We start from the raw sequence: 12,683 nt of genomic DNA on the forward strand, positions 1-12,683 counted from the left end.
TTCGGACCTATGCCTTCAGCTATGGTGCCTAGAATATTATACTTCAGCTTAAACAACACCAGAAAGAGAGAAAAAAAGAAAATGGTCATGCCTCCCTTCCTGGACTGAAGCTCTTCCGCCCATGGATAGCAATGATGTAACGCTTGTGGTGCACAGCTGATTATGTGGCAATTAATGACAGTCGTGTGTAACTACGCGACTATAGAATGCGCCCAATTTTAACTACTTTATGTCATGGCAAGATGAGGTGTTTATCCGCATCACACAATTTATGCATAGCGCGTCGAAGATCTCTCCCGGAAACAGCTTTCACTTTACTCAAAACAAGGATGCTTACAGGGCACACCGCTTTTATCCAGACTCCAACAAGAGACAGGTCGTGTACTTATCCTCCCAGTTAGGTTCTTCCTATTAAGAGAATAAAAAGTTGTGGAGCAAGATGGCTGCTTTATTTAGTGAGCACCATGTAAATGTCGAGCACCGCGACAAACCACCATAACCGTGCCAGGCTACAGCAGACGACGCTTGCCTGCTTGGCGCCAAGGTCAACGGCAGCGCTGCGGTGGCAGGAACGGCAGCGGGCCGCTTGCTACGCACAGGTGAGGGAGGAGTTCGGAAACTGAAAAAGTATCTATAAACGTTGATGGTGCATGTCCAGAACAGACGATTGGTCAAGAAGTGGCCGGTGCACTTAAAATAAAGAAGAAATGAAGAAATGCAAACCAATATAACATTTGTCACATCGCATACCACGGGTGCGGGAAAGCACACAAGCGTACCAGTTTCCTTCGCCCCAAAGACGCAGGAACCAAATGGGAAAATTTAAAGCATTTCATTAACCGCTTTACGAAAGCTTCACTTACATAGATTTTAACATGTGCGTTGGATCTCAATAATTTTTCTCTTTCATCATACTAATGTGTGATGTAAGATATAATGTAAGATTGTTCAATACTTTTGTTCAGGTCAGGAAACTTCCTTTAAAGTTTCATACAGGGACAGATGGTAACACCAGAGGTGTTGGCATAAGGGCACCAATCTGCCACACTGGTATGGCCCAGGGTGAGCAATCATGCAAATTTTTCACCAGGAAAGGCAGCTCTCAAGTGTATTTCAGCATGTTTGCAGACTGAACATGCAATGGAAACTTTAACCAAATAACTTAGCCTGAAATGTGTTTGTGCTTAATCATACACCACAGCATTATGTGATGGGCCTGGCCCTCCAAGTCTCATTGCTTGCACAAAAGGTTCCAGTCAGCTCTGCTACACGAGAGCAATTCGCCATGCCTATCCTCCTAACTGTCAAATTACTACAGCACGTCACTGACCTCCCATAGAGGTGAAAGCCAAGTATACATTGAGCCACCTTTGCAAAGTGTGCATGCTCATTCTAAGCAGCATGCATGGCCTACATATCGAAATTCTTGTTTTCATATCAGAAGAATTAATTTTGCATGTGCTTTCATTGATGGTGTTTAACGTCCTAAAATATGACTATAACAGAAGGGCTTCGGAGGGCTACAGGAGGGCTTCAGAACTTGCGACCTTGTGCTTATCAACAGAACGGTGTAGCCACTGAGGCCACATGGTGGATAAAGAATTTAGAAGCAGTAAACCAGATGAAGATGACAGCTAGAAGAAGGGAATGAACCTTAACTGACTCATTTTCTTTAGATGGCAACTTGGGTGCAATAGTTAAATTTATTCTAGGACCTCCTTGGGTAGGAGGAGTTTTGTTCTGTGCTATAGGTATGCATTTTGCAGGTTAGTCTGTTGGCTTAACGAAAGTGCAAAAAGATTGCCATCATAAAGCACTTATTAGACAGTAACTGCAAACAGCTATTGTGCCAGCGGACAATACCGTGTCACTGGAGAAGGTTGTTCTTTCAGCTCAGACAAGTAAGCCTGCAGGCCTTCAAAAATCCTTGAAATGTAATTTGTTTTGAGCTTACATCACTTATGTTGCCGCGATACATTTTTGTTCACTGTATGCATGAACGTCTTCAGCATGAAATTTCTTTTCACACACGTGAACAAGTTTCCAGCCAAAACTGAAGCCGAGATTTCTCTCACCGTAAAACTGCTCACTTCCAATTATCTCCTAGGTCTGCACCAGTTGGGGGACAAAACAAGGATACTTTTTATCAGCTCCCTTGCAACTGGATCGTCAGGCAGGCATACAACCAATGTTAGGCATTGTGATTAACATGAAGCATCATTGCCATTACAAGGGAATACATGTACAAAAATGAAGCGGCAAATTACATGTAGCATCGACAATGGCAGTGAGCCCTTACACAGTAGTCAGCGTACGCAGAGAATGTGTATGGGGTCCGTCCAGCTTTTGCTCTGATGCCCTTCTATTTGTGCCAGCACGGTGGTGCATCCATAGTAGGTGCTATATGAAACAATTTCGCGCTGTTATGTGGGAGTCTTGTGATCAGAAGAAAAGTATTGAAGGGCTCTTAGTAGTACCCAACATATGTCTGCTCTCAAATCAGTGTAGAACCACAAGCATGCTACTTTTCCATACTGCAAAGCAATGAGTAGCAAAACATGCCTCCCTGTTTTTGTTGTGCAGATGACAGCAAGAACAACCAGAAAATTTGATTGCTCATCAGAATGCAGCCTTGTCACTTCTTGAATCTCTCTACATATTTGTATTTTGCACTGTAGAAGCAGTGAACTATAACCAACTGGACAAATTATATGCCACAAAGCTAACACATACTTGCATCACCTTCCTCACTTTCTGGTTGCAGGATATGTTTGGTGGGGCTGGTGTTCAGAATGACCTGGTGAGTGTTGGCCAGAGAGGCAACCCGACTCACGTGGGCCTCTTCGCCCCATAATAACGGCTCGGGCCTCATCTCACGACGAGCCTCCTCAGTACGCTGCTGCAGAGTGCGCTTGCGCAAGAGGCCCTGCAGCTGGTAGGCAGAGAAATCCTCCGATTTCTGGGAACAACACACCATGGGGTTAGCTGTGGTAAACAATTCCTACTTTTGTTTTCTCACTAAAGCTGCCACCTTTCCTGTGAAATAAATAAGAAGATTGCTAAACTTAACTGTCTAGCTTCTAAAGCGTTCTTCGAGGGAATATAGGAAATTTGACAAATGCATGCCAGTGCAGAGGTCTGATAACATGCAAACAAAAATCCCCCAGTAGCACTTCCAGCTGGAAGCTTTTTTTTATCATATCTATACTAGTATATTTTGACAAGAAATACATTACTGAAAGCTAGATACACGCTGACTCTGCAAATTTTGAACTGTGCATTGTCGCCATAATGTCGTCTATTATTCAGCTACCACAAGTGGCTTTTTTAGCATCAAAACATCCAGCACACCTCTGAGAACAGAGAATGCTTCCAGTCAGTGCTTTCTTCAACCAAGAAAGAGTACCGTGGTAATGACACGACACACAATATGGCATTTTGCAAACATAATTGTGTATTTTTAGGGGGTTTACCTTCAAAATGTTCCCTCTATACTTAATGAGCGAGTGCACATGAAAATCAGCCTTTTTTGTAAGAGCTCGTGCCCCTGCTAGTGTGGCGGAACACAATGCCACATCAATTGACCAGAATGGTGTTCAACCAACAGATGTCCTTTCTTCATGCTGACAATGACCAGCAGTGTACAATTATCTTTGCTGGTAATGGTATTGATAGGAGGTGCAGTTGTAAAAAGTAAGATCTGCCGTGGCAATTAAATAATTTACAAATGCTTTCAGAAGCATAGACTGTTGGGCCAGTTGGTGCGTTATGTAGTGTCGTTGAGTGGAAATACGGGCAGGAAAAAACGGAGTGGACAGGACAGGTGCTCAATGAGCGTGTGTCCTGTCTACTCCGTTTCTTCCCGCCTGTATTTCCACTCAACGACCCTTCAAATACTTTGTTTTTCACCAGTCTGATCACATGCACTAGAGCTTTTCTGGTGTTCATTCTCCACGTGATGTCATCCGATATCATGCACACAGAGCTTAGTGCAAGTGTGCTTTTTAATAAGCAAAAGAATGGTCTGATAGGCAAGTCTAGTCTCATAACCTGCAAATCCTGAAACAGTGCAAGGACCTCAAGACCTACCTCAGGTGCCTTCCTGGGACGGCCCCAACGATGGTGATGCTGCATGGCAATCAACGCACGGTGACGCATCTCTGCTGGCAGGGCTGCAAATTCTTCTGAGTCGCAGTCAAGTGAGGACAACTCCCAGAGAGCATGTCCGGAGTGCCAGCCTTCATCGTCATTCTCCACTCTGAATAGTGATAGTGGAAGAATCGGGTGTGTGAACGAAACATTTTGTTAAAGCAATTCATCACAATCAACATCACCCTAATTTATGCCCACTGCAGGAAGAAAGCCTGCCCATCAATCTTCCAATTACCCCTCTCTTGCATGCACCAACTCCATCCCATGCCTGCAAATTTGCTAATTCCCCCCCCCCCCCCCCCAGCACACCACCTTCTACTTCTTTGCCATCCTTGACTACGTTTCCCTTCCTATGGCGCACAAATTTGTTACTCCAGTAGGCCACCGATTGCTGTTAAAGGGTCCCTCACCAGGTCTGGCCATACTGAGCTGACAAGCGCAGAGCATACATTGCGTGATAACGATCGTGTCTGCAAAGTACTACACCGCTACATGCCACGTAAAGATCTGAAATACTGACTTCATACTTTCTGCTGATCCCAGCATAGTGCAGGATGTAGAAATGATAGGTAGGGTAAAATGCAGTGATCATAGGTTAGTGACGGCTAGGATTCACCTCGATTTGAAAAGAGCAAAATTGGTCAAGAAGATACAGGTCAACCTAGAAGCAGTAAAGGTAAAAGCAGACAAATTCAGGCTGGTACTTGCAAACAAATATGTAGCCTCAGAACAGAGAGATGATGATGACATAGAGCCTAATGAATGAAACAGTAACTAGTCCGGCTTCAGAGGCAGCAATTGAAGTTAGAGGCAAGGCACCAAAGCAACCAGTAGGCAAGCTCTCCCAAGTAACAACGGACCTAATAAAGAAACGACAAAGAATGAAAGTGTCCAACTCCAAGAGATAAGATAGAATTCGCGGAACTGTCAAAACTGATCAACAAGGCGACAATAAGTGACATTTGAAACTATAATGTGAGAAAGATTGAAGAAACCGTAAAACATGGACGCAGCCTGAAATCAGTGAGAAAGAAACTTGGCATAGGACAAACCAAGATGTATGCACTGAAAGATAAGCAGGGTAATATCAGCCATCTCGAAGATATAGTAAAAGAAGCGGAATAATTCTATACTGACCTGTACAATAGCCAGAGGACTCAGGATACCTCCATTAGAAACAGTAATGAACAGGATACAGAAACTCCTCCTATAGCTAGCGATGAGGTCAGAAGGGCCTTGCAAGAAATCAAATGAGGAAGAGCAGCAGGAGAGGATGGAATAACAGTTGATTTAATCAAAGATGGAGGAGACGTACTGCTTGGAAAACTGGCGGGTCTTTATACGAAGTGTTTATTGACTGCAAGAGTCTCAGAAAACTGGAAGAATGCCAACATTATACTAATCCACAAAAAGGGAGACGTTAAATAATTGAAAAATTATCAGCCCATTAGCTTACTCCCAGTATTATATAAAATATTTACCAAAATAATCTCCTATAGAATAAGAGCTACACTGGACTTTAGTCAACCAAGGAAACAGGCTGGCTTCAGGAAGGGATACTCTGCAATGTATCACACCCATGTCATTAATAAGGTAATCGAGAAATCTGCAGAGTACAATAAGCCTCTCTATATGGCTTTTATAGATTACGAAAAGGCATTTGATTCAGTAGAGATACCAGCAGTCATAGAGGCATTACGTAACCAAGGAGTACAGAATGCTTACGTAAATACCTTGGAAAATATCTACAGAGGTTTTACAGCTACCTTAATTCTACACAAGAAAAGCAGGAAGATATTTATAAAGAAAGGGGTCAGACAAGGAGACACAATCTCTTAAATGCTATTCGCTGCATGCTTGGAAGAAGTATTCAAGCTATTAAACTGGGAAGGCTTAGGAGTAAGGATCGACGGCAAATATCTCAGCAACATTCGGTTTGCCGATGATATTGTTCTATTCAGCAACAATGCACACGAGTTACAACAAATGATTGAGGACTTTAACAGAGAGAGTGTAAGAGTGGGGTTGAAGATTAATATGCAGAAGACAAAGATAATGATGAATAGCTGGGCAAAGAAACCAGAGTTCAGGATCGCCAGTCAGCCTCTAGTCTGTGAAGGAGTACGTTTACCTGGGTCAATTAATCACAGGGAACCCTGATCAAGAAAAGGAAATCCATAGAAGAATAAAAATATGTTGGATCGCATACAGCAATACAGCAGACATTGTCAGCTCCTGACTGGAAGCTTACCATTATCATTGAAAAGGAAGGTATCAGTGCATTTTACCAGTGCTGACATATGGGGCAGAGACTGACAAAGAAGCTTGAGAACAAGTTAAGGACCACGCAAAGAGCAATGGAATGAAGATTGCTAGGCATAACGTCAAGAGACAGAAAGAGAGCGGTTTGGATCAGAGAGCAAACGGGTATAGACAATATTCTAATTGACATCAAGAGAAAAAAATGGAGCTGGGCAGGTAATGTAATGCGCCGGTTAGATAACCGTTGGACCACTAGGGTTACAGAATGGGTACCAAGAGAAGGGAAACACAGTCGAGGACAGCAGAAGACTAGGCGGAGCGATGAAATTAGGAAATTCACGGGCGCTAGTTGGAATCAGCTGGCGCAAGACAGGGGTGATTGGAAATCGCAGGGAGAGGCCTTCGTCCTGCATTGGACATAAAACAGGCTGATGATGATGATGACTGAGTTTGCACTTTTCTCATCGCTAATTCAACATCTTCATAAAGTTGATCTACTTTAACATCATCGTGACTGGATGTTGTAGCGTAGGCTTGTACTATTCTTAATCTACATCTCTTATTAAGTTTGATTACTACTGCTACCCTCTCCTTAATGCTGTATAATTCGTCAATGCTGCCCGCTATGTCCTTATGGATTAGGAATCCTACCCTGTATTACTTCTTATCTGGGGGACCTCTATAGCAGAGGACATGGCCGTTAGTCAGCACTGTATAAGCCTCACCAGTTCTTCTAATCTCGCTAAGGCCAATGATATCCCAAACAATATCTGATAGTTCCTCAAAGAGTCCTGCTAAGCTAGCCTCACTCGACAGAGTTTGGCTGTTAAAGGTTGCCAGGGTCAGTTTCCATCGGTTTCCAACAGCGGGTGGTCAAGGGAAGTCTCTGTCCGAAGCCAAATGTTTGGAATGGGAGACTTGCCTTCATTGGGGAATTGTGACTTGACGCTGATGGTTTATTTCTACATACTGTTAATTCTGCCAATGGAATTAACAGTATGTAAAAGGAAACCATCAGCATCAAGTCACAATTCCTCAATAAAGACACGTCCCCCATTCCAAACATTTGGCTTCATACAGACTTCCCTTGCCTGCCCGCTGTTAATCAATTGAATTGACCATTTTCCTGTGACCCCTTTGTCTTGCTTAGACTTAGCTAAGCAAGCAATTCAATGACATGATCCCCATCCTCGAGAATTACAGTTAATGAAACCTCAAACCAACAAACACAAGTGATGCACCAGAAATAGTGAGTACTGCCATGCAGAAAATACCTAATACTACAGTAAAGGAGTTAGTGAGAAGTGCTTACATGGATCATTCTGAGAAAAAGATGTGCTTAGTCTGTAAATTACTGCTGCTTCAGTTATTGTTTCCTCGAAAAGCTGCTAACAATGACGACACAGATGAAGCACCAAAAAGCACAAATTAGTAGATGCGGCAAAGTTGATAGACATGCATCCTACACCATTAGGCATCAGTGAACCTCAAGAAATTTATGTGACATAGATAATTTCCAAGTCAAAGTGTATGCTGCCAACTAAATGAAAATTGGAAAACAACAGTATATGGACACAGGCAAGAAAAAAGATGCTGTGCATTGATACGAATTTGCTAATGACCTCACAAAGCTCCATGCACTATGAGGATTATGTACATACTTGTACAATTTGTTCCAGTGTTCTGGCAGAGGTGGCAGAACATACAAGTCATCCACAGGTGCCTTGGGGGCTGGTCGTTTTGAGCCTCTATGCCGGGCCTTTAGAAGCAGTAATCGTGCCTTACGTTGGGCACTTTCTTGTGCAGAAGTACGCCTTTCTTGACGAGCAGCCTGCAGGATTAAGTTTGAATTTGCACTTCCTTTCCACATTGCTCTGTGAGCTCTCTCACATTTTCTTTTTGTTTTTATTTTCCAGAGCGAAAATGGAGAAAATTAACAAGAACACACACAACATACTACTTAATAATATTATTAACACTGCATCATAGGTACCGCACATTAAAAATTTTTAAAATATAAGCAGTGCATGAAACCCTACTGCCTAGAGAACAAAAAGAAATATGGAACCCACACACTGTGGGAATCGGGGTAAGCGAAGCTTTCTGTGCCATTTGCTCTGACTGACAATAATTAGTGGTGATGTTGACTGCGAATGTTTAATTTCTTCCAACGTTTAGTCCAACATGAGAGTGGCAAGTTAATCTTAAACGTTACTTTGCGTGCACCGCTACTGCTTGTCTGCACAGTGCACAGAACACACAGGGGGAGGTGTTTGCTTCAGGCGTGGTTCTGCGTCATACTCCATAACCTCTGAGAGGGTTGAGCACATTCACTGCCTCACATGGCAGAAGTATTAAACTTTAATTATGGGGCTGTACATGCCAAAATTACAATCGAATTATGAGGCATGCTGTAGTGGCGAACTCCGGATTAATTTTGACACCGTGGTGTTCTTCAACCGTGTCCCCAAATCCAAGTGCAAGAGAATTTTTACTTCGCCTCGGTCGAAATGCGGCTGCCACAATCGGGATCAAACCCATGACTTCGAGCAATGCCATAGCCGCAAAGCTACCGCAGCATGCACAGAAATGTTAATTTGACATCTGACCGCTTCCGTAGTGTCACATAGACCCTACGGTGCGCTTTAATGCGGCTCTGCTGCTACATGTATTGTCCACACTCGACACGGTGCGAAGGTTCAAACGAGTTTCTCATACACTCGCCTTTCCTCTCTGCCACGCTCCTGTCATGTATACACATGCTCTGAACCCCCCACCCCTCCGACGCGGTGTGCCAGACTGCAACAGCAGAAGTGGGAAAGTCGAAGAAAGAGGCAAAGAAAGCTTCGCCTTAGAACTTTCACAAAACCGCATGAGGTTGTATCATAACAGCAAATAGTTTTGGGAGCCTTGCTATCCCTGAGACTTCTGCACTGCCCAATTTGTTTCTACTTTCGAATGCTCTGGTTTCGTTCTTAGAAATCAGCTCCTGGCCAGGGCGGGTTCGGATGTATAAAGTTTTAAAGTTAAAAGATAATGACCAGAGTCTGTTTCTTGAGCTGTGGCACGCCTCCATCGAAGACGAAGACGGGCTTGACTCCATAAAAGAGAAGCTTGCAGACTCGTTGAAGTAAACCCAACAGGTGAGCGTTGGCCAAGGGGCTGCCTTGGGCATCGCGGAAGCCTTTGACGGCCTGATGAAGCCACAAGCTGACGTCTACAGTGGAAATGTACACCGTCAAGGTATACTCACGCTGAATTGCTTCGCTTAACTTTGTTCCATGGTTGAAGCAAAAAAAAAGAAAAAAAAAGAAAGCTTTGATCTAAATGCTTTGATGCTTTAATTGAGACGCTTTGAGAAGCGGCTTCGGCGTAAGCATGCGGAAATCAAAGCAAGCGCTACCCGGAAAACAAAAGGATACCGACGGCGAGAACTTTGTTCTCAAGCGTTTCGAGGGCGATCGGCTTCCCCGCAGGTTCTAGAACCTGCCATAGGCCGTGAACACCCATTGCCACGTGCTGTTGCCAAACGGGAGCCGGCACCACGACAGAAACACAGGCAACTTAAGATGAAGCTCGAGGATGAAACACAGTGAACAGAAGCTCCATTTTCTATGGCGACGTTCAGCTGAAATTTATGTATGTTACGCGCCGACACAGCCACAAGCTCTCAAAGTGGTGATGTGTGAAACAATGCTCCGATGCGAATCGTGTCATCGCAATACCAGGCAATACCAGCCGCAGCGGACGCCATAGTCGTTGGATAAAAAGCATGAAGCATGAAAAAGCATAATAACGCATAACAGTGGACAAATAAGCATACGTTAACAATAAGCTGATAGCGCATGGAGGGAAGAGACCCACCACTACAGCCTGAAGTAAGGTAACGTTAGCGTCACATGCGGCCGATGCCGGAACTCTTTCTCTGACAAATCCCGCCGTTTTGTTACAGCTCTAGCAATGGCTCTAGCGGCAAGGAAGGTAGTCGCATGGTAGATGGTAGTCGTCCACAAACGCCTCACTCATTGGATTGAGTCGTTATGTGACTGCGCTGTAGGTTGAAAACGTAAGCAAATTGATACATTTTTATTGGGAGGCACAGACATTTTCGCAGGAGCGCATATGACCATCAATATGATACTCTGCACAGGAAGAGAAAAATATTTCCAGAGCACTGTGTAAAAATAAAAAGCTAGTAAACTTGACTACGAACGTCTACAGTAGAAACGTACAACATCAAGAACTAGCGCTCTATTATATAGAATAAAGAATCAAATGTATTGGCTGTGTGGCTATATCGCTTTCAAGGATAATTTCCCAGTTACGTGACGTAGTTTAGTACGGTAGTATGTCCAGCGCGACGCTTCATTGTAACGACGCATGTAACGAGGTGTTCTGTGGCTTGCCGACGCTCCGACTTATCCGCAGAATGCGCACCGACGTTATTTGCAATCATGGAGGCATGTTTGCAATGGTGTTTTCACGCTTCTCACTGACCATGAATAGGGTTACTATATATGGAACGCTAACCATGGGTCGACTTCGAGCACGGAGGAAGGAAACTAAGGAGAGGCCCTGACGTCACTCTTTGTGAAGCAAAAGTGAAGCCGGAAGTTGGCGTTGCTCATGGCGATGCTCCGCCTTTTGTGCCACCCTCCTCTCTTGTTTACATCTTTCGCGAAACCACGCCGCGCTGCGCGTGGTTTCGCACGCGGAGCGCGCGCGCTCGCGCAACATCCGGCAGAGCACGGTGCAGGTAACACAGCGCAACAAGACACGGTGACTAACGCAAACCCGCCCACACAGCGCCTTTGCCACGGCACGAAACCTACCAGAGCAACACGTGTGCGCGCTCAAAAAATCAGTACAACGCCGCCATTGTGGCCCAAAAGGCGTGGCCATGCAGCAAAAAAAATAAAAAAGCAGCAAAAGAAATGAGAACCTATACGTCATTTCCGCCACACTTTTCTCCTAGCGCGCGGAGGGGGTAGGGCCTCTCCTTAGTTTCCTTCCTCCGTGACTTCGAGCATTGCCTCGAGTGACAAATACATAGCCCTTTGCGATGTAACGTACTGGTATGCACGTAATGCACATGACATTGAATGAATTCGATGTGTGCATAAACAAAGGCCGATGCCTGCAATATCACAAAGTTGTAAGCAATTTGTAGCGAAATCTCGCAAGCATGCAAGCATGGCTGCAAATATCCTTTTCAGGTGCCAATTAATTTGGTTCATTGCAAGTTTAGTCGCACCAGTTTTGCATCTTCAGAATCAGGAAACGTGTAAAAAAATTTAATTATGGGGTTTTACGTGCCAAAACGACTTTCTGATTATGAGGCACGCCGTAGTGGAGGACTCCGGAAATTTCGACCACCTGGGGTTCTTTAACGTGCACCTAAATCTAAGTACACGGGTGTTTTCGCATTTCGCCCCCATCGAAATGCGGCTGCCGTGGCCGAGATTCGATCCCGCGACCTTGTGCTCAGCAGCCTAACACTAAGGTTACAGTGTACTATGGTGGCTACAGCCTAGCCACTGAGCAACCACGGCGGGTCAGGAAACGTGTACTGCTGCGGAGGATTAAGAATTTTCAATTACTCAAGAAGTTTTATCATGTTTACAGAATGTGGACTCCATGCAAGAAGTTCCTACAGTAATGCCAAATATCAGAACAAGCTATTTCATGTCTAGCATACTTGGAAAGCATCCACCCAGTCCCTCGAAATTCATGCTGAATGTAAAACATTATGAAAAATAATGAAAGAAGTGAACTGCTACATGATGCCGTACTGATATACCAAGATAAAAACACCCAGACGTCTAAGCCTCTAAGCTTCCTGTATTAATACACCTTACACATTAAAATTTTTGGCACAGGTTGAATCACAAGTACTTCGATATTTTTTGCAGATACATTTTGAATAAAGGTATTTTCAGTTCTGTGAAATATAAGTGGCATGAAGCTAAAAGGGAACCAATACTCAAAAAGAAGAAAAGAACACCAAAGTCTTGGGATCAAGAGACAGATTAAGAGGAAGCTTTAGCTCGGGCCCAAATCCGACGCGGCCTATTCAAATACATGTAAAACGCAAAAACGTTTTTATGAAATAACCCCTGGACCGATTTTAATAAAATTTGTTGCATTTGAAAGAGAAAGTTAAATTCTAGTGACTGTTCGAAGCGGAGTTCCGAATTAAGGTTTGAATTTTCTTAAAACGATTTTTAAATATTTCACCGTTTGAAAGAAATAGAAGCACGGAGTTTACA

At 43.9% G+C, this 12,683-nt stretch overlaps 1 protein-coding gene across 2 annotated transcripts in view; it reads right to left on the minus strand.

Moving 5' to 3' along the window:
• The window catches only part of mus201 (rad2 superfamily protein mus201), a 41,057-nt gene extending 30,825 nt beyond the window's left edge, over positions 1-10,232 (minus strand). Inside the window, exons 1-5 of one of the 2 annotated variants that reach the window (XM_072286349.1) lie at positions 9,837-10,232; positions 9,456-9,631; positions 8,076-8,245; positions 4,090-4,258; positions 2,734-2,959 (exon numbers count right to left, since the gene is read on the minus strand). In XM_072286349.1, coding sequence (XP_072142450.1) covers positions 2,734-2,959; positions 4,090-4,258; positions 8,076-8,245; positions 9,456-9,631; positions 9,837-9,924 — 829 coding nt within the window. In that variant the 5' untranslated portion in view covers positions 9,925-10,232. The remainder of the gene's footprint in view (positions 1-2,733; positions 2,960-4,089; positions 4,259-8,075; positions 8,246-9,455; positions 9,632-9,836) is intronic. The other variant, XM_072286348.1, reaches the window with a different exon arrangement.
• Positions 10,233-12,683: the final 2,451 nt, after the last annotated feature.

This window comes from Dermacentor andersoni, chromosome 2, assembly GCF_023375885.2.
Source record: "Dermacentor andersoni chromosome 2, qqDerAnde1_hic_scaffold, whole genome shotgun sequence".
Taxonomy (NCBI): domain Eukaryota; kingdom Metazoa; phylum Arthropoda; class Arachnida; order Ixodida; family Ixodidae; genus Dermacentor; species Dermacentor andersoni.